This window comes from Orcinus orca, chromosome 6 (assembly GCF_937001465.1).
Source record: "Orcinus orca chromosome 6, mOrcOrc1.1, whole genome shotgun sequence".
NCBI lineage: Eukaryota > Metazoa > Chordata > Mammalia > Artiodactyla > Delphinidae > Orcinus > Orcinus orca.
Window position 1 is genome coordinate 18,675,646 of NC_064564.1, and position 24,186 is coordinate 18,699,831.

A 24,186-nucleotide genomic window follows, 5' to 3' on the forward strand; every position below is an offset into this window, starting at 1 on the left:
ATAGTATGTATGGTGTTTCTCTGGGGAGCTCTAATATAGGTTTTAATATAATGTATTTAATTATACATTTTTTATGGGTTGCTTTTTTAGTAATGGCTGTGTTTTACAACCAATGCTAGCTGTCTCCAGCATGCCACTGGTTATAATCCTTGTAGGTCAAGCAGTTTTACTATAAGAAGCCTCTATCTGAGCATGAGGTAGGGGAGAAATAAACCTAAAGAAACCCTCTTTCCTTGGAAGATTTGGGTGGGAGTTTGTATCAGACCAGTGGACAGTTGGGGATATTGACAAGTCCTGGCTGCAGCAGGGCTACCAGCAACATCAGATGTGCAGCTTCACTGGAACACTTGTAGTTACAAACCCACCAATAATATGGAAGCAAGGAAGGGGAAGACAGCCGACAGGAGCAAGCAGGGTTTTCTGGAAGGTTGCTTGTTTCAAAACCTAATCTTTAGAAGTATGTTTAAGTTCCTGTTCTCCCGGCCCAGGCATCAGTGGAAATGTGGGCAATTATTTTAATTGTTAAAAAGGGTTTAGAGAAACTTCAAAAAGAAGTCTAGTCTTGTGTGACTGGCCTCAAGTCATTTCATTTCGGGCATTAAAATATGATGTGACCTTTTCCATCTCCATCACGATGCCCAGCTCTCTGTGGCAATGCCGTCAAATGACCAGAGGGAAAACTAATTATGTGAGGCTTTAACGTCTAACACAGACCTACGGCAAAGCTAGAAAATATTCATTTTTGAAAATGACCACACAGAAAATCCTCAAAAAGTTGCGCTTTTATTCATTGACATTGTGGTTCATTAAGCCAATAGATGAATGAAGCATTCCTTGGTGGCTAAATTCCAGTGTAAGCAATGCAGACTTCTTCAAATTAATATTAAATGTGATGACGAAAGGATTACACATGACAAAATTAAAAATGCTTAATAAGGGGCTTCCCTGGTGGCGCAGTGGTTTGAGAGTCCGCCTGCTGATGCAGGGGACACGGGTTCGTGCCCCGGTCCGGGAAGATCCCACATGCCGCGGAGTGGCTGGGCCCGTGAGCCATGGCCGCTGAACCTGCGTGTCCGGAGCCTGTGCTCCGCAATGGGAGAGGCCACAACAGTGAGAGGCCCGCGTACCGCAAAAAAAAAAAAAAAAAAAAAAAAAGTGGGGTTAAAACACATGTCACTTAACATTTTACAATTCTGAATTGAGCCTGCATAATTCAGCAGAACATTTTGAGGTGTTTTAGTCAAAGGCTAATTTCTTTTGTTCTCCAAAGAACAGAGCTAAACAACAGCTTCAGGGTCCTTAAAAATACACTAAAGATCAGGCTTAGAAAACATGCAGCTTCTCTAAATACATTTATTGACCTGTTTGCTGGAGTGGTAAAAATATAGGAAGCATAATGACAAGTGAAAAGCAAAATATATCTCAGGGCAACAGTGAGAATATGCAAGATTCCTGGCATGTTTAGATTTCTTGATTCTTGTCCTGGCAAGTAGCATCTCAATGAAGTGGATTTTTGGATTCATTCTCTGATCAAAAGAAAAAAGTTTGGAAGCCATGGTTATTATAAATTATAAAATATTATGTAATAATAATAAATATTTATAGAATTTTAAAAATGCTAACAACCCTACTGAAAGGCAATATCATTAGCTTCATTTTACAGGTGAGAAAACTAATTAAATAACTTAGCTTAAAGTCCCTAGTTTGGGGAAGAACTAAGAAAAGAATTGAAGTTTCCTGAGTCCAAGTCCAATTTTCTTTCCATGATACTAAATTGCCAATCTTGCCCAGTAATGGGGCATGCCCACCTATCATTCCAAGCCCCTAAAGAGTTGAATGGATGTTTTCTGTGATGCTATGCTTCTGGTCACTGTGACAGAGGAAGAAAATGGGCCTAATGTCTAGCATTCCCTGCAGAGTGGATCACACCAGGGGTTCAGCTGAGTGCAATGATGCTTGGTGAGAGAATTAATGATGTTCCTCATCTTATGACCCCTCTGATCCTTTCCTTGAGGAAGTTATAGTCAATGGTTTTTGAGTCGATTATTCACTTTATAATCTCTCTGCAGTTTCCGTCCCAGAAAAGATTCAGGAAATTCAGGAAAGGGTGGGGATTTGTAAGAATAACTCCTTTAATATAATTTATCCTGAACCTTTCCCCTATTTATAACTTTTTGTTCTTGTTGCCATTTTTAGATTTGGAGACTGTTTTTCACTGAAAGGAATATATTCAGAACAATTAGGTTTCCTAGTATAACTTATGTAGGAGTGTGTAAAACACAAAAATAATAAGTGAATTATGAATTATTGAGGCATTTTGAAAGGAATAAAATTGCTAAATCTTGTAGTGTGTTCTTAAATGTTATTTTCTGACTACGCTGCAAGTTTCCATGATCAGCACTTAAGAACAAAATTTGCTCTTCAATTGAGACCTTTTTAAATAAAATTTTCTGTCATATTACTTTATATTAAACTTATAACTATCTAATAGAAACTTATACAAATTTTAGCACAGATTACAGCAGTCCTGATCTAGTAGGTGATAAAGTAGCCACTTTTCTCATTACTATATTAGTATACACACAACTCTGAGTTATTTATGTTCATATTGATGGCTTTTTTCATTTCTGAAACTGAGTCATTTAAAAAATGTAAAATAAATTGTGTTTTAGTGTATTGTAGAACTCAGTGTCACTTCTTTCTTAAATCACATAGAAGTATGAAAATATTTGGAAACAAAGAAAAAAAAGTCTTACGTGTTATGGTTTACTGTTTTTTCCACAGTCAGCTTCAGGTTTTAACATACAGGTCGTGGCGTCACAGCAAGGATTGGCACATTCCTTTAAAGCACACACACAATGCGAAAGTGGGTTCAAGTATTTTTTTTCCTGTAGACTAGGTGCACAGAATTCTGGTACAAGATGACAGTGAAATTTCACTTTCTAAACTAAATTACTCTGCTATACAAATTCCAGTGGAAATGACCAAGGAAATTTAATAATAGAAAAAATGCTGAGTAGTGAAAACTACCTCCTAAAAGGACAAAAATAGAATTATCCAAGAATTATCCCAAATAAATTTGCCCACGTGGTATTACATGTAAGTTAATTTAAAAGCTCAAAGGACAATATTTCTATACTATTCAAACAGCTTGAAGATAGAGAAAAAAATTTTCTTCATCCTCAATTCATTTTACCAAGCCTGCATAATTTCGATAATGAGATTTGGTAATGAATATACACATACATACTATTGTTATTTATGAATATAAATGCAAAAACTTGAATAAAATATTAGTAAAACACTAGATTATTAATATAACAACTCTCTATTACAAACTATGCAGGGGTTTTTTTGTCACCAAAAATGCAAGAGTGACTCAGCTCTACAGAATAAAGTAATATAATCCATCATATTAAAAGGCTGAGGGGAGAAAACAACTAATATTATAGTGATAGATGGCAAAAATTAGTACAAATTAGGTAGCCATTATTTACTTATTTAAGCGTATATTAGTAAACTATGAACAGAATTATGCATCATTATGATAAAATCTATCTGATGAATAGCAAAAATATATTCAATAATATAAACTATAAGACAAGAATTATTTATAAGCTATGTAAAGCAACTATACTCCAATAAAAAGTAATTTAAAAAAATTACTCATAGGCTATATCTTAATGTAAATTCTGACAAATGCTATGAGTGAAAAAATACATGAAAGTATAATAATTGGAACATAAAATCACACTTTCATCATTCATATGTGGTACAATTCTTGACCTAGGAAAAAAAGAGAGGATCAACTCTAAAAACTTTGAATGAGTCACTAAGATAGCTGTTTAAGATAACAATAAAATAACATCAAGAACACTAATAAATTAGAACCTAAATAAAAAAGAAAACATTACACATATTAATAGCAAAAAGAAAAAATTGAAAATACTTCAAAATAAACTTTCAAAATGTACAAGAACTGCATGAAGAACATTTTATATAACTTCCCTGAAAAACTTCAAAGGCAACTTGTCTTTTAAGACAATACTTAATATTGTGAAAATGCCAGTGGCCTTCAGAGTGAATTATGAATTTAACACGTTTCAACCAGAATCTCAATTGTATTTGTGGGCAAGTTGACAAAAAAAAAAATACTGGGAGTTTTATAGAAGAATGAACACTGGATAATTGCTGTGTAAACACTGCCAAAAAAAAAAGCCAGTGAAGAAATTTTCTATTAAAGATATTAAAGTGTGTTACATAGTTACAGTCATTAAAATAGCATTTCAGTTGTGTGATAATATCTAGACAGATAGAATGATTATTTTTTAAATCTAGAAAAATACCTGCACATAAAAATAATAAAATAAAAAATAATAAAATAAAATAAAAAAAAGATCATGGAAAACTGGATTTTTCACTAAAGGATACTATATAAAGTATATATACACTACTTTTTGGATAAGAAAACAGTTGTTTAAAAATTCAGTTGTTTGTAAGCTTGAACTCGCTCTGATTTTATTCAACTGTAGAAGAAGAAAATCAACAAGATATGGAAAAAGTATAGCAGTTGGATGATATACTTAAAGAATATTAGATATTATACATCATATATAGTAGTTTCTCTCTCTCCTCTCCTCCTCCCTTCTCTCCCTCTTTTTTTTGTAGGTGTGTCTGTATGTATTGAATACACGTTATTTACCTGCTGAAATTAGAAATAGTAAGGATTGTGAACAACTTCAATGATCTTCCACCCAAGAAACCACATGGGAATGTAAGGAAGTAAGAATGAGATAAACATAAGTCTAACTTATTGTAGGGTATCACGTCATTTGTAAAATTTCATATCTCATTATAATTAAGAGAATATTTGCAATATTCTTTACAAATGATTGTTGCACGATGTAAACTTTTAATATAATTCAATAGCTTAAAATTTCTGAATAAATAAACTCAGGCATAGGGAGATTACATGCCTTCCCCCTTGTCATAGAGCCTCTTAAAGTAATGGATAAGTCTTGGGTTGCAGTAGACTTCACCAATTACTAACTTTGTATCCTTGGATCTAGTTACTTAAATTTTCTGCATCTCACTTCTTTTCTAAATTGGGAAAATAACAAACCTATTTTGTAGATTTGTTGTGAGTAATAAGGAGATTGTGATTATAAAAGCATTTTGCAGATTGACACATAAAAATTCTCTTCAAATAGTAACTCATTTTCTCAATCTTAAAAGTAAAAGAAGATTGCTAAGAAAATAGAATGCTTTCTTTTAGAAACCTAATCTGGGATTGCTAGTAAACATTCTATCAGAGACATTCTTTAGAGTACACTGATGCCTTGAAGGGGTCAGATTTTTATGAAGATTAGCAGAAGTATAGTAATTATCTTAGACGTTCTATGTTAACCCATTTTCTACAGGTTTGTGTGATTTTTCTTTTTTCTCCTTCTGTTTTAATTTCTCCTCGTTTACACACTGGTTTGATGAGAGAAGGCCAGCACTTTTTCTATGGAGAGAACTTACTTCTAGACTTTTAATTGTTATTGCTCAACAAATGATCAGCTGTGACTTTATGTGATTTAGGAATTTCTGACTAATATATTTAGGAAAGATCATAAGTGACATGTTATAGTTAATGATTTACTTCTTTACACTGAACTTCATACAATCATGTCATAAGTGTATCCTGGCTTTGAAATGCTTTTCAAAAGATTACTAAAAGCAGTACTGAAAACAAGTGCAAGCCTATGTTTTACTAAGATGTCAAGTTTGTCTTTAAAAAGAATTTCCAAAAAAACATTTTAAAGGAAACAAAAGAAAAAGAAAACAGTATAATTCTTATGCAACAATAACTCTTTAGTAAATTTTTTTAAACCGTGGATATTTTCATACCTCAGGAGAGCCACAATCACAGACTTCTCCTACTTCCAGAAGTTGGTTCCCACACACTGGTTTTATCATCATATTTTTAGGAACCAGTGTTTTCAGCAAGCAGCTTGGTTTTTGAGATAAAATATATTTTTTAAAATGTGAGCGACTGACTGTACTGAAATCCTTTGGGAATTTTGAACTGTAACCAGAAGAAAAATGAGACATATCATGACACACAGTGATAAGTGAACATGAGAATCTGACTTGTCTAACGATATTACGTAGTTCAGTGAAAATTCCAAATTTAGTATAAATGGACCATGTTATATGTGGAACTTCATAGAGCAGGCATACTCTGCTGGTTGAAAAATTCTTTTCCTAGACACCCAGTTGTAGAGTTGGAAGAATTTAAATTCCTGTGTGGATTCACTTCTGTCCTAAAGGGCAGCAGTGATGAGCCTCGCCATTTGTTATCATTCACTCATCTCGCCGAGGGCTAAGAGGTAGGCGATAATAACAATGAATAGTGAAAGGAAATAATTGCAGAATTAGAGGTTCTATGGACATATTTATCTATTTATGAACACTTCAAAAGCAAGGTATGTTTTTTCATTTTTCTATCCCAGGTCCTTGCAAAGTGCCTGGAATTAAAAGGCAACTATTAATAACATAAAAATGAATTGATTGGTGATGGGGATTTATAAGGATGTTGTCATCATCTTAATCAGATAAATATTTTTAGAAAATATATTATTTTAAGCTAAAATTATTTTAAGTTAAAATAACATGATCACTATACTTATAAACTCTATCTTGGCATATTTGGAGATCTTAAATAATGAACTCTGCTAGCTGGTAAATCTTATACATCAAGAAGCTGGAGGGTGGGGATTTCCCTGGCAGTCCAGTGGTTAAGGCTCTGCACTTCCAATGCAGGGGGCACGGGTTTGATCCCTGGTTGGGGAGCTAAGATCCCACATGCTGTGCGGTGTGACCAAAAAAAAAAAGAAAAAAAAAGAAAAGAAAAAAGAAGCTGGAGGGTGAATTAGCAGGAAACAGCCCTACATAAAAAAAATAAATTTCCATCCAACTATATAGGCTGCATCTGAATTCTTTAAGATTTAAGAAATATTTTTTCTCTAGGGTGACAAGGGCTCACCTCAGATATTCATTCATCACACAACTCCCAGAGAGACACTTGGTGTTATATGGAACATCAGGCATACCGAGGGCATGACCCAACTCATGTGCCATCACTCCTGCAAGAGAGACACTATTCTTTCTCTTACCCTGGAAAAAGAATAGAAATATCTATTACTTCTGATTTTATTCAGTTGTTTGTTAATTTTTGCCAATGTTCAGTGTTACAAAAAAATAGTTTGACAGATGAAAATTATTGAATCATTGAGCTTCTTGCCCTGTCATTGGTTATTGAAAATTGTTGCATAAACATTTGAAATGATTGCCTCCTGGGAATCTAACCATTGAGCCAGTGCTCAATCAATATTTGCTGAATTAATGATGAATTCTTGATAAACCATGGTTAAATTATGGTAATTCCATTCTTTATAAGAAGTACTAAAATACACCATAGTATGTACTCAAAGACCTCCAAAAACTATTGCCGTGATGCCTATGACATTGGTAGTGTTTGGCCATATGACACCAGCATGCACTTTGTCTGACCTTCCTGGCCATAGATACTAGGGATGATTAATTTGAAGTTGCCTTGGGCCCCAGAGGGCACCTGGATTCCCTTTATGTCCCAGTCTTCCTGTTCTCATTCCCTAACACAAACTAAAGAATGAAACCTCTGGGATAGTCAATGTAAAGAGATATTCTGTTTCATAATCCAAGGAATCTTCAGTGTAGTGATCTAGCAGGAGGTTCATTTCTACTTTTATTTACTGACTCAGCAAATGTACATTGTGCTAACTCTGAATAAGACATTGTGCTTGTCTTCCTGGAGGTTATAGAACCTCATGGAGCTATATTTTTACAAACCTCAATAACGGCAACAGACGATGGGGAACACAAGGAATTCAAGGCTGCCAGTGCTGTAATTCGATTTTTGAAGCCAACTCCACTGTGTGAAAGTTACAGGTACATTGTCACAATTTGAATCTTTGGAACCATCAGCTTTTTTCAACTCTGTTTGAGATTTCCCTAGTTCCCCTATCCTTTTCATATTCATGAGGCCCCCGAAAAGCTTCTGCTGTTCTATAGCATTATAATGACCACAGATGGCTATCCCACATCCAAGAGTCGATTTTAGTGTTCTGACATGGGTCTCCAATAATCTCACAGGTGAACTGCTATTAGTAGAACTTTAGGATCTCTGACAACTGATCAGGGAGGTAGAATTGAACAGGAATGTCTGCCAAGAAACATTTGGGATAACTATCTTCTCTGCCAAAATAGGCCTGGCCCTGTCCAGCGTGTGCTCACCTGAGTAGCTGAGCGTGGTCATGGATCTTCATCTTCCCCAGGTTAGAACGATGCCAATTCAGAAAGTTTTCAAAGGTGACAGCTGTGTTGGGTACCACGTTTATCTTATCACCATCAGACCAGACTTCCATACCTATCAAGACCACTTGAACATCTATGGTATTATACATCTGTGGAAAGAACATTTTTCTTCATGAAAATGTTTGAGATTTCTTTTTTTAAAAGTTTTGATTGAAGTATAGTTGGTTTACAATGTGTTAATTTCTGTTGTACAGCAAAGTGACTCAGTTATATATATATATTCTTTTTCATATGCTTTTCCATTATGGTTTATCCCAGGATATTGAATATAGTTTCCTGTGCTATATAGTAGGAGAGATTTCTTTAGTATTTTAGATATTTTACTGACCACAAGTGATGCATAAATGTATCCGAATTTTGAAAATAGAAAACCTAGAAGTTGCCTTTGCTACAGTATATGTGATTTTACCTTGATGTTGATCATACCTGCTAAATTTCCCAAAACTGCTGGCTTTAAGCCATTGTGACTCTCCCACCTCCTTATTTGGTGAACACATAGGGAAGCCCTAAGCTCCTGTGTGGAAATATATGTTTAGAGAACAAATATCTTACCACATTGAGTAGGTTTATCACATCAAACAGAAAGCTTCTTATCAAAGTTACATTCCTATTATATATGTTATACTGTAAAACAGAAAATGCAAAGAGTAATTAAAACCACAAATTAAAATGAGAAAGCTGATGGGGTACAGGATTTTACATTCTAAGAAAAATTACACGTTTCAATGTAAATAAATGTCTATTCATTCCACGTCTATCTTATATAAGAATCTATTCCAACAAATTCTAATTCAAATGTAAGACGTTTTCGGCAGGAGAACAATTTGGCATTCATATAAAATTTCAATTCAAACTAAGTTAAATAAATCAAATTAATTTCAATGTTTTTAAACCAACTTAATATTAATAAAATTTGGTTATAAAGCAGTATTTGAGAGAAGCACAGATTCTAGTATTTTTGAGCATATGAACATAATTTGTAAAGTACATATAGTTTTATGTCTATATTTATGTATTATAGTGAGAACTTTAAAAAGATATTAATAACCCATTCTTTTATGTTTCTAGTTATTGTGGTTGTTTTACTGTTGCTATCTGGCATTAAGTATATTTCCAATATCTGAATATTTTGGCAGAAGATTTTAAAGGGGGGGATGAATGAAAACTATTTTTGACAAAGCAGGTAGAACAGACATGACAATCAGGTGGACAGGCTTTGTATTTTCAGCTAGAATAGTTTATTGCTTGTGTCCACTTGATAAGAAAACTTAAAAGTTGACTTAACTGGCCAAAAAGTACTTATATTTCATACTCACAAAGGCATTATCCAGCACCAAAAAGAGATCGATGTATTTCTCAGCCTGAAGAAAGTCTTTCTTTACAAAGAGTGAAAGAACATTGTTAATATCTTCAACCTAAGAGATTAAAAAGCTTACAAAGAGATTTAAATAAGTAAAGAAGGGTTGGGCTTTACTCATACGAGTCATTGCTGGGTGCACCAGTATTTCATACATCATTGCTGAAATGAATGTTGGTCGGAAAGTTGCACTCACCTTGGGCCTTTTGAGTGACCTTGAGGTTCGAATAAGGCCCTGTTTCCTGCCAACATTTCTTACACCACAGGTGTGATTAGCTGGGTCTAGCTCCTCCTGGTTGTATATGAGGACAGCATGTTCTTCTTGGTCTGTGCTTTTCAAAGGCTTTATCATGTATCTCTGATTGTGATGTGTGAAGTATCCCCTGCGAGATACAGAGGCTCATATTTCAAGATTGTCTTCCAGAGTCACATCCACTGACCAGAGTGTGGAGGGATACCTCTCCCTCAATCCCAAACTCACACATAGAGTTTTCATTTGTAGGCCTTGCAGCTAACTTTTGCTAACTTAAGTTGTACTCAGTGTTTGTCAGTACTAAAATAGAGCCTATTTTAATTACCTAGAGAATTCTGAACAAGAAGTACTAAGATGAAGCTATCCCAAAGAATTTGGAATTTACACCATAGTTTATTTTCACATTTAGCAAATATTTCTTGGCAGTTCCCAGACATATAATGGAAAATGCAGTAAAGGCATGTTTAGATACCAAGAACCCCAGAAGAGAGAAAGAATGATGAGCAGATCAGCCAGAGGAACAGTTTATAATTAGTATTAACTTAAAGATTTTCTCTTCTTAGAAGGAAAATTAGTTCAGAAATACAAAGTAAATCCATATGATGGAATATTAGAAAGCCAACACAGCTGTTAAAAATTACATCTATGAAGGTATTTTATGATCTGGGAAAAGGCTTATGATGTCATGTGGTATGTCCCAGGTTGGCAGAAGAATCATGTATATTTTATTTCATATTTCAATCATGTAAAAGATATATTTGTCTATATGCATAAAAGGCAGCAACCATGACAAAATATTAATAATAGCGATACACAGAGGTAAAATTTTATGGTGGATAGTTTTGTATTTGTGCTTTCTCACACGTTAAAAATTTTCCCTAATTGGCAAGAATTATTTTAGTAAACAGAAATACCACACAGACAGACACACACACATACCCATACACACAAACTTCTAAAAATTATGTTCAACCATGACAATTGCAGGGTAGAATCTTTAAGAAAATGAAACAGGTGGTTTTGGGGAGTGAGTGGTAGAGTGGGTGATAAACATGAAAATGGATCCAGATATCATCAAGCTCCAGAATGTAGTACTTGTTTAAAAATTGCTAACTTTAACTTTTACTGGAACCGCAGATAATGAGTGCAAGGATGATACATTATTCTTCACTTTAACCACATATATTCAACATTTTATCAATGGAGACAATTTTACCAGGATAGTAAGAAGATATGGTGTTCAGAAAGACTCAACCTTGTGTCACAAAATGGTGCTTGATGTTTAACATTTTTGCAAGTGGCACTCACCTCAGCCCATCACAAGTACAAATGCTGGCAACAGAATCCTTTTCATTTAGGACGTGTCCTTTATAGTAGCAGTGTTCCTAAGGTTGAAAAAAATGTGTTTGTTTTTTTTAACTACAAAAGTAAACATATCACAGTTGTGTTGAAAGCTCTTATCTTGAATATGTAGGAAAGTTCTTCAAGTAGTGGCTGTGGCCAGACCAGCTCCCAGAAACAAAAACATTGAGAACCTCAGCGGTTTCATGAACTACTCCATGGGGAATTTGAATCTAAATGGACTCATGGCAAGAGTGGATGCTGCATTTGAGAAGTAGCCAGTTCCCCAATGGGATCTATAGCACTCCCCAAGAGCTCTCAGGTTTGAGTGTCAACTTTTGAGAATATAGTTCCCTTATGCAAGCTCCACTGTGCATCACATATCAATAAAATGAGGTATTCACTTTTCCAGATTCTAGAGTCCTCAGGGGGCCACATCACCACTCCTGAGCCCCTCAGACTAACTGGTCCAACTCATTATTTTAACTAGTGTGTTAGTGGCATCCCTTTACCAGCATCCGAAGCCCAGAGAATTTATCTACAACTAGAGATTCACACATGGTTGGCGCTTCGTAGAAGCAAAGTAATGGGTCACTTATGTAGAATGATCCAAGAAAGCTAATGAATAAACTCTTGCTCAAAATAAACTGACTTGCCTCAGGGTCTGAAAATCCATCTGTATCTTTCTTTCCTTTGTAAGAAACCTTGTCATCATAAACATTTTCTTATAGACGACTTGGAAAAGGTACCACATTAAGATATCACTGGCTATTCACACTTGAGCATGAATAAATTTATCAGATATTTTCCCCAGAGGTCAATGTTAGCAACAATCCAGACATCCATGAAATGAGAGTCTTGACTTGAGAAGGGAATGGAGAGTCATTCTGTGGCATAAGTCTTGTCTGTTTTTTTATAGAAACATAGATATTTGGGGCACCATGGAGGGTGGCTCTGAGAAACTCGCTTAGCTTGGTAATACTCTATGAATGAGTCTTTTTATATTCTCTTCCTGTTTTTCCCTTGGCCTTGATTCTCTATGTCTGATATCTATACCTTGGCATTATTCATATGATGGTAGTTTAACCAGATAAAAAATTATATTAATTAAATAATGTACCTTTTCTGATCTCAGGATAAATGCATATATCATTAGGAAACAGTAAACAGCGACATGACCTTTCAAGTACCTAGGGGACAATATTTCTAACGTATTGATAAGATGGTTTAAGGGAAAGCAGACTTTTGGTTGCTTCTAAAAATGCAACACTTGGAAGCCTCCTACTACTCCTATCTTTTAAAAAAAGATACAATTTTTTTCATCTGTTATCTCATTGGTCTTAGATGAGCATCCTGTTTTCAAGTCCTTTAATTTTTTTTAAGTTGCCCTTGAACCTATGAATCTTATGATGTAAGCAGCAGATCCAAGTAAGAGTCCCAGAAAGCATTCGGAACCTACCATGTTCTGAGGGCTTGTTGTGATTTTCTCTCCTCTGGGTGAGTAATATGTTTCAAGGTAGTCTGGCCCCAGGAGATGCCTGTAGAGAGCAGAAAGCTGCATGATACTCTCATGGTGGTAGTAAAGGCTAATATTCCTGTAAGATCATCAGTACTAAAGGAATGATAATGTCTACAGTGAGAAAGAGCTGGCATTCTGACCACTGGTCCTTTTCCAACATCAGAAGTCTGCTCCTGAAGCAAACCAAAGCATTAGTTATACCTCTTAGATCTGAGGAAAGAAATACCCTGAAATACTTTTCTGATAGAAAAATCACATAGGAATTTTTCTACCTTCAAATGGATTATTTTGGGATTCTTTGAACCAAGGATATAGCCTCCAAAGGATCTCTGTAGGGTGTTGGGTCGTAAATACACATGAAGGACCATTGCATTCAGGGAGAAGTTTACTGACTATTATAGAACTTGGTGGAGCCCCATACCCTGGGATCTATCTCAAACTTGTGTGCCCTGAATGAGCATTAGATATATGTTATTATAAAAGTAATGGAGGAGAGGACCTTCAAGATGGCAGAGGAGCAAGACGGGGAGATCACCTTCCTCCCCCAAAATACATCAAAAATACATCTACATGTGGAACAACTCCTACAGAACACCTACTGAACGCTGGCAGAAGACCACAGACTCCCCAAAAGGCAAGAAACTCCCCACGTACCTGGGTAGGGCAAAAAAAAAAAACTGACACAAAAGAATAGGGACAGGACCTGCACTTCTGGGAGGGAGCTGTGAAGGAGGAAAAATTTCCACATACTAGGAAGTCCCTTTGCAGGCAGAGACTGTGGGTGGCAGAGGGGGGAAGCTTCAGAGCCGCAGAGGAGAGTGCAGGAACAAGGGTGCAGAGGGCAAAGTGGAGAGATTCCCCCACGGAGGATCGGCGCCGACCAGCACTCACCAGCCTGAGAGGCTTCTCTGCTCACCCGCCGGGGTGGGTGAGGGCTGGGAGCTGAGGCTCCAGCTTCAGAGTTCAGACCCAAGGGAGAGGACTGGGGTTGGCTGCCTGAACACAGCCTGAAGGGGGCTAGTGTGCCACAGCTGTCCGGGAAAAAGTCTGGAGCTGCCTAAGAGTCAAGAGACCACTGTTTCAGGGTGCATGAGGAGAGGAAATTCAGAACACCACCTAAATGACCTTCAGAGATGGGCGCAAGCCACAGCTATCAGCGCAGACCCCAGAGATGGGCATGAGATGCTAAGGCTGCTGCTGCTGCCACCAAGAAGCCTGTGTGCGAGCACAGGTCACTATCCACACCTCCACTCCTCGGAGCCTGTGCAACCCGCCACTGCCAGGGTCCCGTGATCCAGAGACAATTTCCCTGAGAGAACATATGACTCACCTCAGGCTGGTACAAGGTCACACTGGACTCTACCACTGCAAGCTTGCCCTGCATTCCATACCTCTCCCTCCCCCTGACCTAAGTGATCCAGAGCCCCCAAATCAGCTGCTCTTTAACCCCCTCCTGTCTGGACGAAGAAGAGTTGCCAGAGGGCGACCTACATGCAGAGGCGGGAACAAATCCAGAGCTGAACCCCAGGAGCTGTGCGAACAAAGAAGAGAAAGGGAAATTTCTCTGTGCAGCCTCAGGGGCAGCGTATTAAATCTCCGCAATCACCTTGATGTACCCTGCATCTGTGGAATACCTGAATACACAACTAATCATTCCAAAATTGAGGTGGTGGTCTTTAAGAGCAACTGTAGACTTGGGGTTTGCTGTATGCAACTGACTAGTTTCTGATTTTTATGTTTATCTTAGTATAGTTTTTAGTGCTTCTTATCATTGGTGGATTTGTTTATTGGTTTGGTTGCTCTCGTCTTTTTCTTTCTTAATTAGAAAATTTTTAAATTTAATACTATCTTTTTATTTTTTTTAATAACTTTATTTTACTTATTCTTTTATTTCTTTCTTTCTTTTCTCCCTTTTCTTCTGAGCCATGTGGCTGAGAGGGTCTTGGTGCTCCAGCTGGGTCTCAGACCTGAGTGGGGGAGACACAAGTTCACCAGAGACCTCCTGGCCCCTCATAATATCAATTGGTGAGAGCTCCCCCAGAGATCTCCATCTCAACACTAAGACCCGGCTCCACTCAATGACCAACAAAGTCCAGCACTGGACACCCCATGCCAAACAACTGGCAAGACAGGAACACAACACCACCCATTAGCAGAGAGGCTGCCTAAAATAATAATAAATTCACAGACACCCCCAAACACAACACTGGATGCGGTCCTGCCCACCAGAAAGAAAAGATCCAGCCTTATCGACCAGAGAGCACAGGCACCAGTCCCGTCCACCAGGAGCCTACACAAACCACTGAAACAACCTTACCCGCTGGGGGCAGACACCAAAAACAATGGGAACTACGAACCTGAAGACTGTGAAAAGGAGACCCCAAACACAGTAAGTTAAGCAAAATGAGAAGACAGAGAAATACACAGCAGTTGAAGGAGCAAGGTAAAAACCCACCAGACCTAACAAATGAAGAGGAAATAGGCAGTCTACCTGAAAAAGAATTCAGAGTAATGATAGTAAAGATAATCCAAAATATTGGAAATAGAATGGAGAAATACAAGAAACGTTTAACAAGGGCCTAAAAGAACTAAAGAGCAAACAAACAATGATGAACAACAGAATAAATGGAATTAAAAATTCTCTAGAGGGAATCAATAGCAGAATAACTAAAGCAGAAGAACGAATAAGTGAGCTGGAAGTAAAATAGTGGAAATAACTGCTACAGAGCAGAATAAAAAAAAAAGAATGAAAAGAATTGAGGACAGTCTCAGAGACCTCTGGGACAACATTAAACACAACATTCAAATTATAGGGGTCCCAGAAGAAAAAGAGAAAAAGAAAGAGACTGAGAAAATATTTGAAGAGATTATAGTTGAAAATTTCCCTAATATGGGAAAGGAAATAGTTAATCAAGTCCAGGAAGTGCAGAGACTCATACAGGATAAATGCAAGGAGAAACACGCCAAGACACATATTAATCAAACTATCAAAAATTAAATACAGGGCTTCACTGGTGGCGCAGTGGTTGAGGGTTCATCTGCCGATGCAGGGGACACGGGTTCGTGCCCTGGTCCAGGAAGATCCCACATGCCGTGGAGCGGCTGGGCCCATGAGCCATGGCCGCTGAGCCTATGTGTCTGGAGCCTGTGCTCCGCGATGGGAGAGGCCACAACAGTGAGAGGCCCGTGTAACACAAAAAAAAAAAAAAAAAAAATTAAATACAAAGAAAAAATGTTAAAAGCAGCAAGGGAGAAGCAACAAATACCATAAGCGAGAATACCCATAAGGTTAACAGCTGATCTTTCAACAGAAACTCTGCAAGCCAGAAGGGAATGGCAGGAGATATTTGAAGTGATGAAAGGGAAAAACCTATAACCAAGATTACTCTACCCAGAAAGGATCTCATTCGGATTCGATGGAGAAATTAAAATCTTCACAGGCAAGCAAAAGCTAAGAGAATTCAGCACCACCAAACCAGCTTTACAACAAATGCTAAAGGAATTCTCTAGGCAGGAAACACAAGAGAATGAAAAGACCTACAAAAACAAACCCAAAACAATTAAGAAAATGGTAAATGGAATATACATATCTATAATTACCTTAAATGTAAATGGATTCAATGCTCCAACCAAAAGACATCGACTGGCTGAATCGATACAAAAACAAGATTTGTATATATGCTGTCTGCAGGAGACCCACTTCACACCTAGGGACACATACTGACTGAAAGTGAAGGGATGGAAAAAGATATTCCATGTAAATGGAAATCAAAAGAAAGCTGGAGTAGCAATTCTCATATCAGACAAAATAGACTTTAAAATAAACACTATTAGAAGAGACAAAGAAGGACACTACATAACAATCAAGGGATCAATCCAAGAAAGAAGACATAACAATTGTACATATTTTTGCACCCAACATAGGAGCACCTCAACATAAGGCAAATGCTAACAGCCAGAAAAGAGGAAATCAACAGTAACACAATCATAGTAGGGGACTTTAACACCCCACTTTCACCAATGGACAGATCATCCAAAATGAAAATAAATAAGGAAACCAAGCTTTAAATGATACATTAAGCAAGATGGACTTAACTGATATTTATAGGACATTCCATCCAAAAACAACAGAATACACATTTTTCTCAAGTTCTCATGGAACATTCTCCAGGATAGATCGTATCTTGGGTCACAAATCAAGCCTTGATAAATTTAAGAAAATTGAAATCGTATCAAGTATGTTTTCCAACCACATGCTATGAGACCAGATACCAATTACAGGAAAAAAACTGTAAAAAGTACAAACACATGGAGGCTAAGCAATGCACTACTAAATATCCAACAGATCACTGAAGAAATCAAAAGGAAATCAAAGAACACCTAGAAACAAATGACAATGAAGACACGACCACCCAAAACCTACGGGATGCAGCAAAAGCAGTTCTAAGAGGGAAATTTATAGCAATACAATCCTACTTCAAGAAATAAGAAAAATCTCAAACAACCTAACGTTACACCTAAAGCAATTAGAGAAAGAAGAACAAAATCCCCCCAAAGTTCGCAGAAGGAAAGAAATCATAAAGATCAGATGAGAAATAAATGAAAAAGAAAGAAGGAAACAACAGCAAACTTCAATAAAATTAGAAGCTGGTTCTTTGAGAAGATAAACAAAATTGATAAAACACTAGCCAGACTCATCAAGAAAAAAAGGGAGAAGACTCAAATCAACAGAATTAGAAATGAAAAAGGAGAAGTAACAACTGATCCTGCAGAAATACAATGAATCATGAAGGATTACTATAAGCAACTGTATGCCAGTAAAATGGGCAACCTGGAAGAAATGGACAAATTCTTAGAAAAGCACAACCTTCTGAGACTGAACCAGGAAGAAATAGAAAATATAAACACCAATCACAAGCATAGAAATTGAAACTGTGATGAAAAATCTTCCAACAAACAAAAGCCCAGGACCAGATGGCTTCACAGGTGAATTCTATCAAACATTTAGAGAAGAGCTAACTCCCATCCTTCTCAAACTCTTCCAAAAAACTGCAGAGGAACTAACAATCCCAAACTCATTCTACAAGGCCACCATCACCCTGATACCCAAACCAGACAAAGATATCACAAAAAAAGAAAACTAGAGGCCAATATCACTGATGAACATAGATGCAAAAATCCTCAACAAAATACTAGCAAACAGAATCCAACAGCACATTAAAAGGATCATACACCATGATCAAGTGTGGTTTATCCCAGGAATGCAAGGATTCAATATATGCAAATCAATCAATGTGATACACCATATTAAAAAATTGAAGAATAAAAACCATATGATTTTCTTAATAGATGTAGAAACAGCTTTTGACAAAATTCAACACCTGTTTATGGTAAGAACCCTCCAGAAAGTAGGCATAGAGGGAACTTACCTCAACAAAGTAAAGGTCATATATGACAAACCCACAGCCAATGTCATTCTCAATGGTGAAAAACTGAAGCCATTTCCACTAAGATCAGGAACAAGACAAGGTTGCCCACTCCCACCGCTATTATTCAACATAGTTTTGGAAGTTTTAGCCACAGCAATCAGAGAAGAAAAAGAAATAAAAGGAATCCAAATCGGAAAAGAAGTAATACTGTCACTGTTTGCAGATGACATGATACTATACAATGAGAATTGTAAAGATGCCACCAGAAAACTGCTAGAGCTAATCAATGAATTTGGTAAAGTTGCAGGATCCAAAATTAATGCACAGAAATCTCTGCTTTCCTATACACTAGTTATGAAAAATCTGAAAGAGAAATTAAGGAAACACGCCCATTTACCATTGCAACAAAAAGAATAAAATACCTAGGAATAAAACTATCTAAGGAGACCTGTATGCAGAAAACTATAAGACACTGATAAAACACATTAAAGATGTTACAAACAGATGGAGAGATATACCATGTTCTTGGATTGGAAGAATCAACATTGAAAATGTTCAACAGTGAAAATGACTCTACTACCCAAAGCAATCTACAGATTCAATGCAATCCCTATCAAATTACCAATGGCATTTTTCACAGAACTAGACCAAAAAATTTCACAATTAGTGTTGAAACACAAAAGTCCCTGAGTAGCCAAAGCAATCTTAAGAAAGAAAAATGGAGCTGGAGGAATCAGGCTCCCTAACTTCAGACTATACTACAAAGCTACAATAATCAAGACAGTATGGGACTGGCACAAAAAAGAAATATAGATCAATGTAACAGGGTAGAAAACCCAGAGCTAAACTCATGCACATATGGTCACCTTATCTTTGGTAAAGGAGGCAAGAATATACAATGGAGAAAAGACAGCCCCTTCAATAAGTGGTGCTGGGAAAACTGGACAGCTACATGTAAAAGAATGAAATTAGAACACTCCCTAACACCACACACAAAAATAAACTTAAATTGGATTAAAGACCTAAATGTAAGACCAGACACCATCAAACTCTTAGAGGAAAACATAGGCAGAACACTCTATGACATAAATCAGAGCAAGATCCTTTTGACCCACCACCTAGAGAAACGGAAATAAAAACAAAAATAAACAAATGGGACCTAATGAAACTTAAAAGCTTTTGCACAGCAAGGGAAACCATAAACAAGATGAAAAGACAACGCTCAGAATGGGAGAAAATATTTAGAAACGAAGCAACTGACAAAGAGTTAATCTCCCCAATATACAAGCAGCTCATGCAACTCAATATCAAAAAAACAGACAACGCAATCCAAAAATGGGCAGAAGACCTAAATAGATATTTGTCCAATGAAGATATACAGATTTCCAACAGCATATGAAAGGATGCTCAACATCACTAATGATTAGAGAAATGCAAATCAAAACTACAATGAGATATCACCTCACGCTGGTCAGAATGGCCATCATCAAAAAATCTACAAACAATAAATTCTGGAGAGGGTGTGGAGAAAAGGGAACCCTCTTGCACTGTTGATGGGAATGTAAATTGATACAGCCACTATGGAGAGCAGTATGGAGTTTCCTTAAAAAACTAAAAGTAGTACTACTATACGACCCCACAATCCCACTACTGGGCATACACCCTAGAAAATCATAATTCAAAAGTGTCATGTACCACAATACTCATTGCAGCAGTATTTGTAATAACCAGGACACGGAAGCAACCTAAGTGTCCATCAACAGATGAATGGATAAAGAAGATGTGGCACATATATACAATGGAATATTACTCAGCCATGAAAAGAAATGAAATTGAGTTATTTGTAGTGAGGTGGATGGACATAGAGTCTGTCATACAGAGTGAAGTAAGTCAGAAAGAGAAAAATAAATACCATATGCTAACACATATATATGGAATCTAAAAATAAATAAATAAATAATGGTTCTGAAGATCCTAGGGGCAGGACAAGAATAAAGATGCAGACGTAGAGAATGGACTTGAGGACATGGGGAGGGGGAAGGGTAAGCTGGGACGAAGTGAGAGAGTGGTATGGCCATGTATACTCTACCAAATGTAAAATAGCTAGTGGGAAGCAGCCGCATAGCACAGGGAGATCAGCTCGGTGCTTTTGACCACCTAGATGAATGGGATAGGGAGGTTGGGAGGCAGACACAAGAGGGAGGGTATATGGGGATATATGTATACATATAGCTGATTCACTTTGTTATACAGCTGAAACTATCACACCATTGTAAGGCAATTATACTCCAATAAAGATGTTAAAAAAAAATTAAAATGCTTTACAGAACAACAGCAACAAAAAGTAATGGAAAGTCACATCAAAGGTTTCAGTTTATCTGGGTGAAAAATATTTTCAGTAAATTCCAAAAGCAGCAGGGAATCAAGTCATTCGTGCAGCTCTTTGTTTTACTCTTTGCATATAATTTCCTAGGGAAACATCAAACTTCTTAGATAATATTAACACCAACTATTAGCATCTAATGTTCAATATGCTTCAAGTCTTCTATGTCAAATTACAGTATATAGAGTCTAAAGAAGATTTATTTTTCCACATTCTCTTAGGTATAATCCAGTGATTAGACTGTCAGGAAATACAACTTACTCGGCTTTTTGTAGGCAAAGAATGACTTCTTCTCCATTTAATATCATCTGATACTGAAGTTCATGTTCATATCTTTCCTAAAAATATGTAATAATATAATGATAATTTATATTTATGAGTCTATCTAAAATAATTATAATGATATAGGTAGCTGTATAGAATAATAATTATAAATGTAATAGTCAGAAAGTTAATATCTATAATACATTTTTAAAATGTTAATTAATGAGATAATATGATTTCTCTATTATAGACAAAAGGCAATTCAGGGGGGTCAGGAGGTGAGGGTAGGGAGAAGACATGGGTTTGGTGGGCTTGGCAAGGAATGTCTTCTCCTAGAAATACTGCTGTTCTGTCCTCTTTTTTTTTTTTGTTCCCCCCACAGAGTTGGAGAAACACCCAAACTGTTTTATTTTTTCTGATCCAGTGTGGGAGTTAACTCCCTTCCTGCTGCTTAACTGTAAAAGCATTTAGAAAAATCCTATGCCCTCTCCTGGGCAAAGGGAAGCATTCGTGTAAATGGGCTTCAAGACTGAACTACTAGATGTTGACTGTGACATCACTTCTACTAGTAAAAAGGTCCTTTACTGTCTCTTTAGATGACAGCAAAATCCCACGGTCATCCCATTGCTTACCTCTTTGCCATGCTTCTCTGTCTGGTTGTTCTGTATCTCTCTTTTGTGTAAAATGTGTAGTTTTTTAGGATGAACTACTTCATAGGGCTCTAGTTCAGGAGTCTGCTTTATGGCTATTGCTAGAAAAAGAGAGGTAATACTGACAAAATATTTAAAGGTTTTTGTTGGTTGGTTTTTTGAAACTGAGTGGAAGACAATTTCCATTGAGAAGGGAAACATTGAGAAGAACAAGTCACTCCTCCAGTTCAGCTTTGATAACAAAGAATTTTTCTTTAGTTTTCTCTCCCTATTCTGGAAAGATGTGACAATGATGAAACAATTCTTTGGAACTGTCAATATATTAGTACTTACCTTGAGCTTGAACGATGAGCCAGAGGGTGGAAAGCAGGACCAAAGACATGCTGGCTACTGTAGGTAGCTGAGACGTCCCACACAACATGAAGATTTGGTCTCCCCAGCTGTCCAGTTTTATCTTCCCCTACTTCTCTTTACAAATTGAAAAAAAATAATAAAAACCTAAAACCTTCTTTGGGAGATTGAGGAATGTTTCCTAATGACACTGGGAAGTTGCTAAGAAATTGCAGTGTCAAGATCGTGAGAATGTTCCTCATTTATGAGAGGTGTTTATGTCTGTGGTTACAGCTTAAGGAGTCACATCTGGACAGCTGCTTGGCCCTGATGCTCCTATAGTAGTGAGAAAGTACCAACTGAGACAGATGTGTGTGCATATGTTTACATATTCATTAAATTCAGCCATTGCTCATGCCATTTGGTAGTGTTATAGAAATTGATCCATACTTTTAGAAAATATTTCAGTAGTCTGTACATATTTTGAAAAATTGGCACAGAGAAAACAATCTGTAAAACAAGCACCAGGCAAAGTTTTATAAGCTAGGATATTATAATTTCTCTGACCCTCACTTTCCTTATCTGTGAAAAGGGGATGATGATAATGATACCTACTCTAAGTTTCTTATAAAGTTCATACAAGGTAACACACACACATGCACGCACACACGTAAAACTATAAGGAAATGTGCAAATGTAAATTCTCTTGACGTCAGTGCTAGCCTCAAATTATACTGCATATAAAGTATTTTTGAAACGCACTATGAGTTCTACTGAAGGAAAATAACTTTTTCTGATTACAAAAATAATATATTTTCATGGTCATAAGCATCAAATCAGTATACTGAGGGAAAGAAGTTGGTCACCCAACAGCCCAACATCAAGAAGTGACTTCTGTTAACATTTTGACAACTTATTTTCATCTCTCTTCCATGCACTAGTAAAAGAAAGGAAAGAAAAGAAAAGAAAATTAAACTTTTTAAACTATAGTTCTTACTGTAGAAAAGGTTTGGGGAACCTGTTATTTTTTGCATAGCATTATAGCATAAACATTGTCATCCTATTGTATATTAATATGTTATTTTAATGACTTTAGAATATTGCCTTGCGTGTAATGTTTTATATGTCGTTATTTGTGTATATTTCTATGATTGATTTTCTGATTCTTTTGGATAACTTACTAGAAATGGTATTATTTAGTTAAAAAGGTAGAACAATTTGAGCTTCTTGGTACACATTGATCTGGTAATTCTCAGATAATTAGCTCCAAATTACACCCCCATTTGCAGAGTTTTCCCAATCTAAAAATCTATGCTCTTTAACTACTGAGTTCAGTTTTCACTGATACATTTGGGAGTTTGCTAGCATTGGACTGTAAGTTTTATAGTTACCTCTTCATGTTCATGCTTCTTTTTGTTCTTCTACGTTCTGTTGTGTCATTTAAGCTTTCTCTATAACTTTATATATATATATATATTTGCTGGTGCAGAAGATCAACAGTCTACATATATCCTATAGTAGTTACCATTAAAATTTCACAAAATATAATCTTAACATCTCTACTGTCAAATAGTACAAGACTTTGGAATGGTGTAACTCTTATCAACATCTCACCCCTTGCCATCTTACATGTTGTTGTCAGGTATTTTAGCTCTACCGTGATTTCCACCCCTAAGTTAGTCATTATCATTAGTTTGTGTTTTATACAGATAATACTATTTGAAATTACTCACAATCATACCACCTTCTTTGCTTATAGATCCTTTTAGCATTAGTATTTTTTTTAAATGTCTTTATAAAACATATTCTCTGACAAATCATTTCTTAGAGTAAACACTACTGTTTTTTTTAAATTTTTTTTCTGAGAGTATTTATTTCACCCTATTCTTTAATGGTGGTTTAGCTGGGAATACAGTTTTAGAATGACAATTAATGTCTCAGCATTTGTAAGCTATTTTACTGGGTTTTTTTTTTTTTTTTTGACAACTAGTGTTGCTGTTGAAAAGTCTGATTTCAGACTATTAAACACCACATTAACTTTTGGTTACTTATACAGCTAGTATTTCAAGATAAGTTAAATATTTATTGATATCATGTTAAATTTGAGTTTATATTAAATTAATGCTACTATTCTGGGCATTTCAAGATGACCCTGATACTATCCTTAGTATTGTGATAGTCCCGTAACAAAGTCTAATAATAGAGATTAATTTACAAATAGGTCAGTTTATACAAATGGTAAACATTATGATTGAGGCTT

General features: G+C 36.3%; 1 protein-coding gene across 1 annotated transcript; it reads right to left on the minus strand.

Annotated features, from left to right (window-relative positions):
* Window positions 1–1,335: 1,335 nt before the first annotated feature.
* Window positions 1,336–22,103, minus strand: ADAMDEC1 (ADAM like decysin 1). The gene is made up of 14 exons (XM_004270730.4): window positions 21,930–22,103; window positions 21,579–21,697; window positions 20,944–21,020; window positions 12,811–12,889; window positions 11,319–11,395; window positions 9,954–10,140; window positions 9,717–9,776; window positions 8,953–9,024; window positions 8,320–8,489; window positions 7,876–7,957; window positions 7,031–7,161; window positions 5,893–6,070; window positions 2,757–2,840; window positions 1,336–1,526 (listed from the first exon to the last, which is right to left on the minus strand). The coding sequence occupies exons 1-13, from the start codon at window positions 22,015–22,017 to the stop codon at window positions 2,760–2,762; spliced, it is 1,401 nt and encodes a 466-aa protein (XP_004270778.1). The 5' UTR covers window positions 22,018–22,103; the 3' UTR covers window positions 1,336–1,526; window positions 2,757–2,759.
* Between the last annotated feature and the right edge of the window lie 2,083 nt (window positions 22,104–24,186).

Excerpts from the sequence above, each read along its gene's own strand:
- ADAMDEC1 (XM_004270730.4), bottom strand. The coding sequence starts at position 22,017 with ATGTTGTGTGGGACGTCTCAGCTACCTACAGTAGCCAGCATGTCTTTG. Across the intron at positions 10,141-11,318 it reads TGTACTTGTGATGGGCTGAG|GGGATACTTCACACATCACA; the intron begins GTGAGTGCCACT and ends TGTATCTCGCAG. Across the intron at positions 9,777-9,953 it reads GGTCACTCAAAAGGCCCAAG|AAAGACTTTCTTCAGGCTGA; the intron begins GTGAGTGCAACT and ends CTCTTTGTAAAG.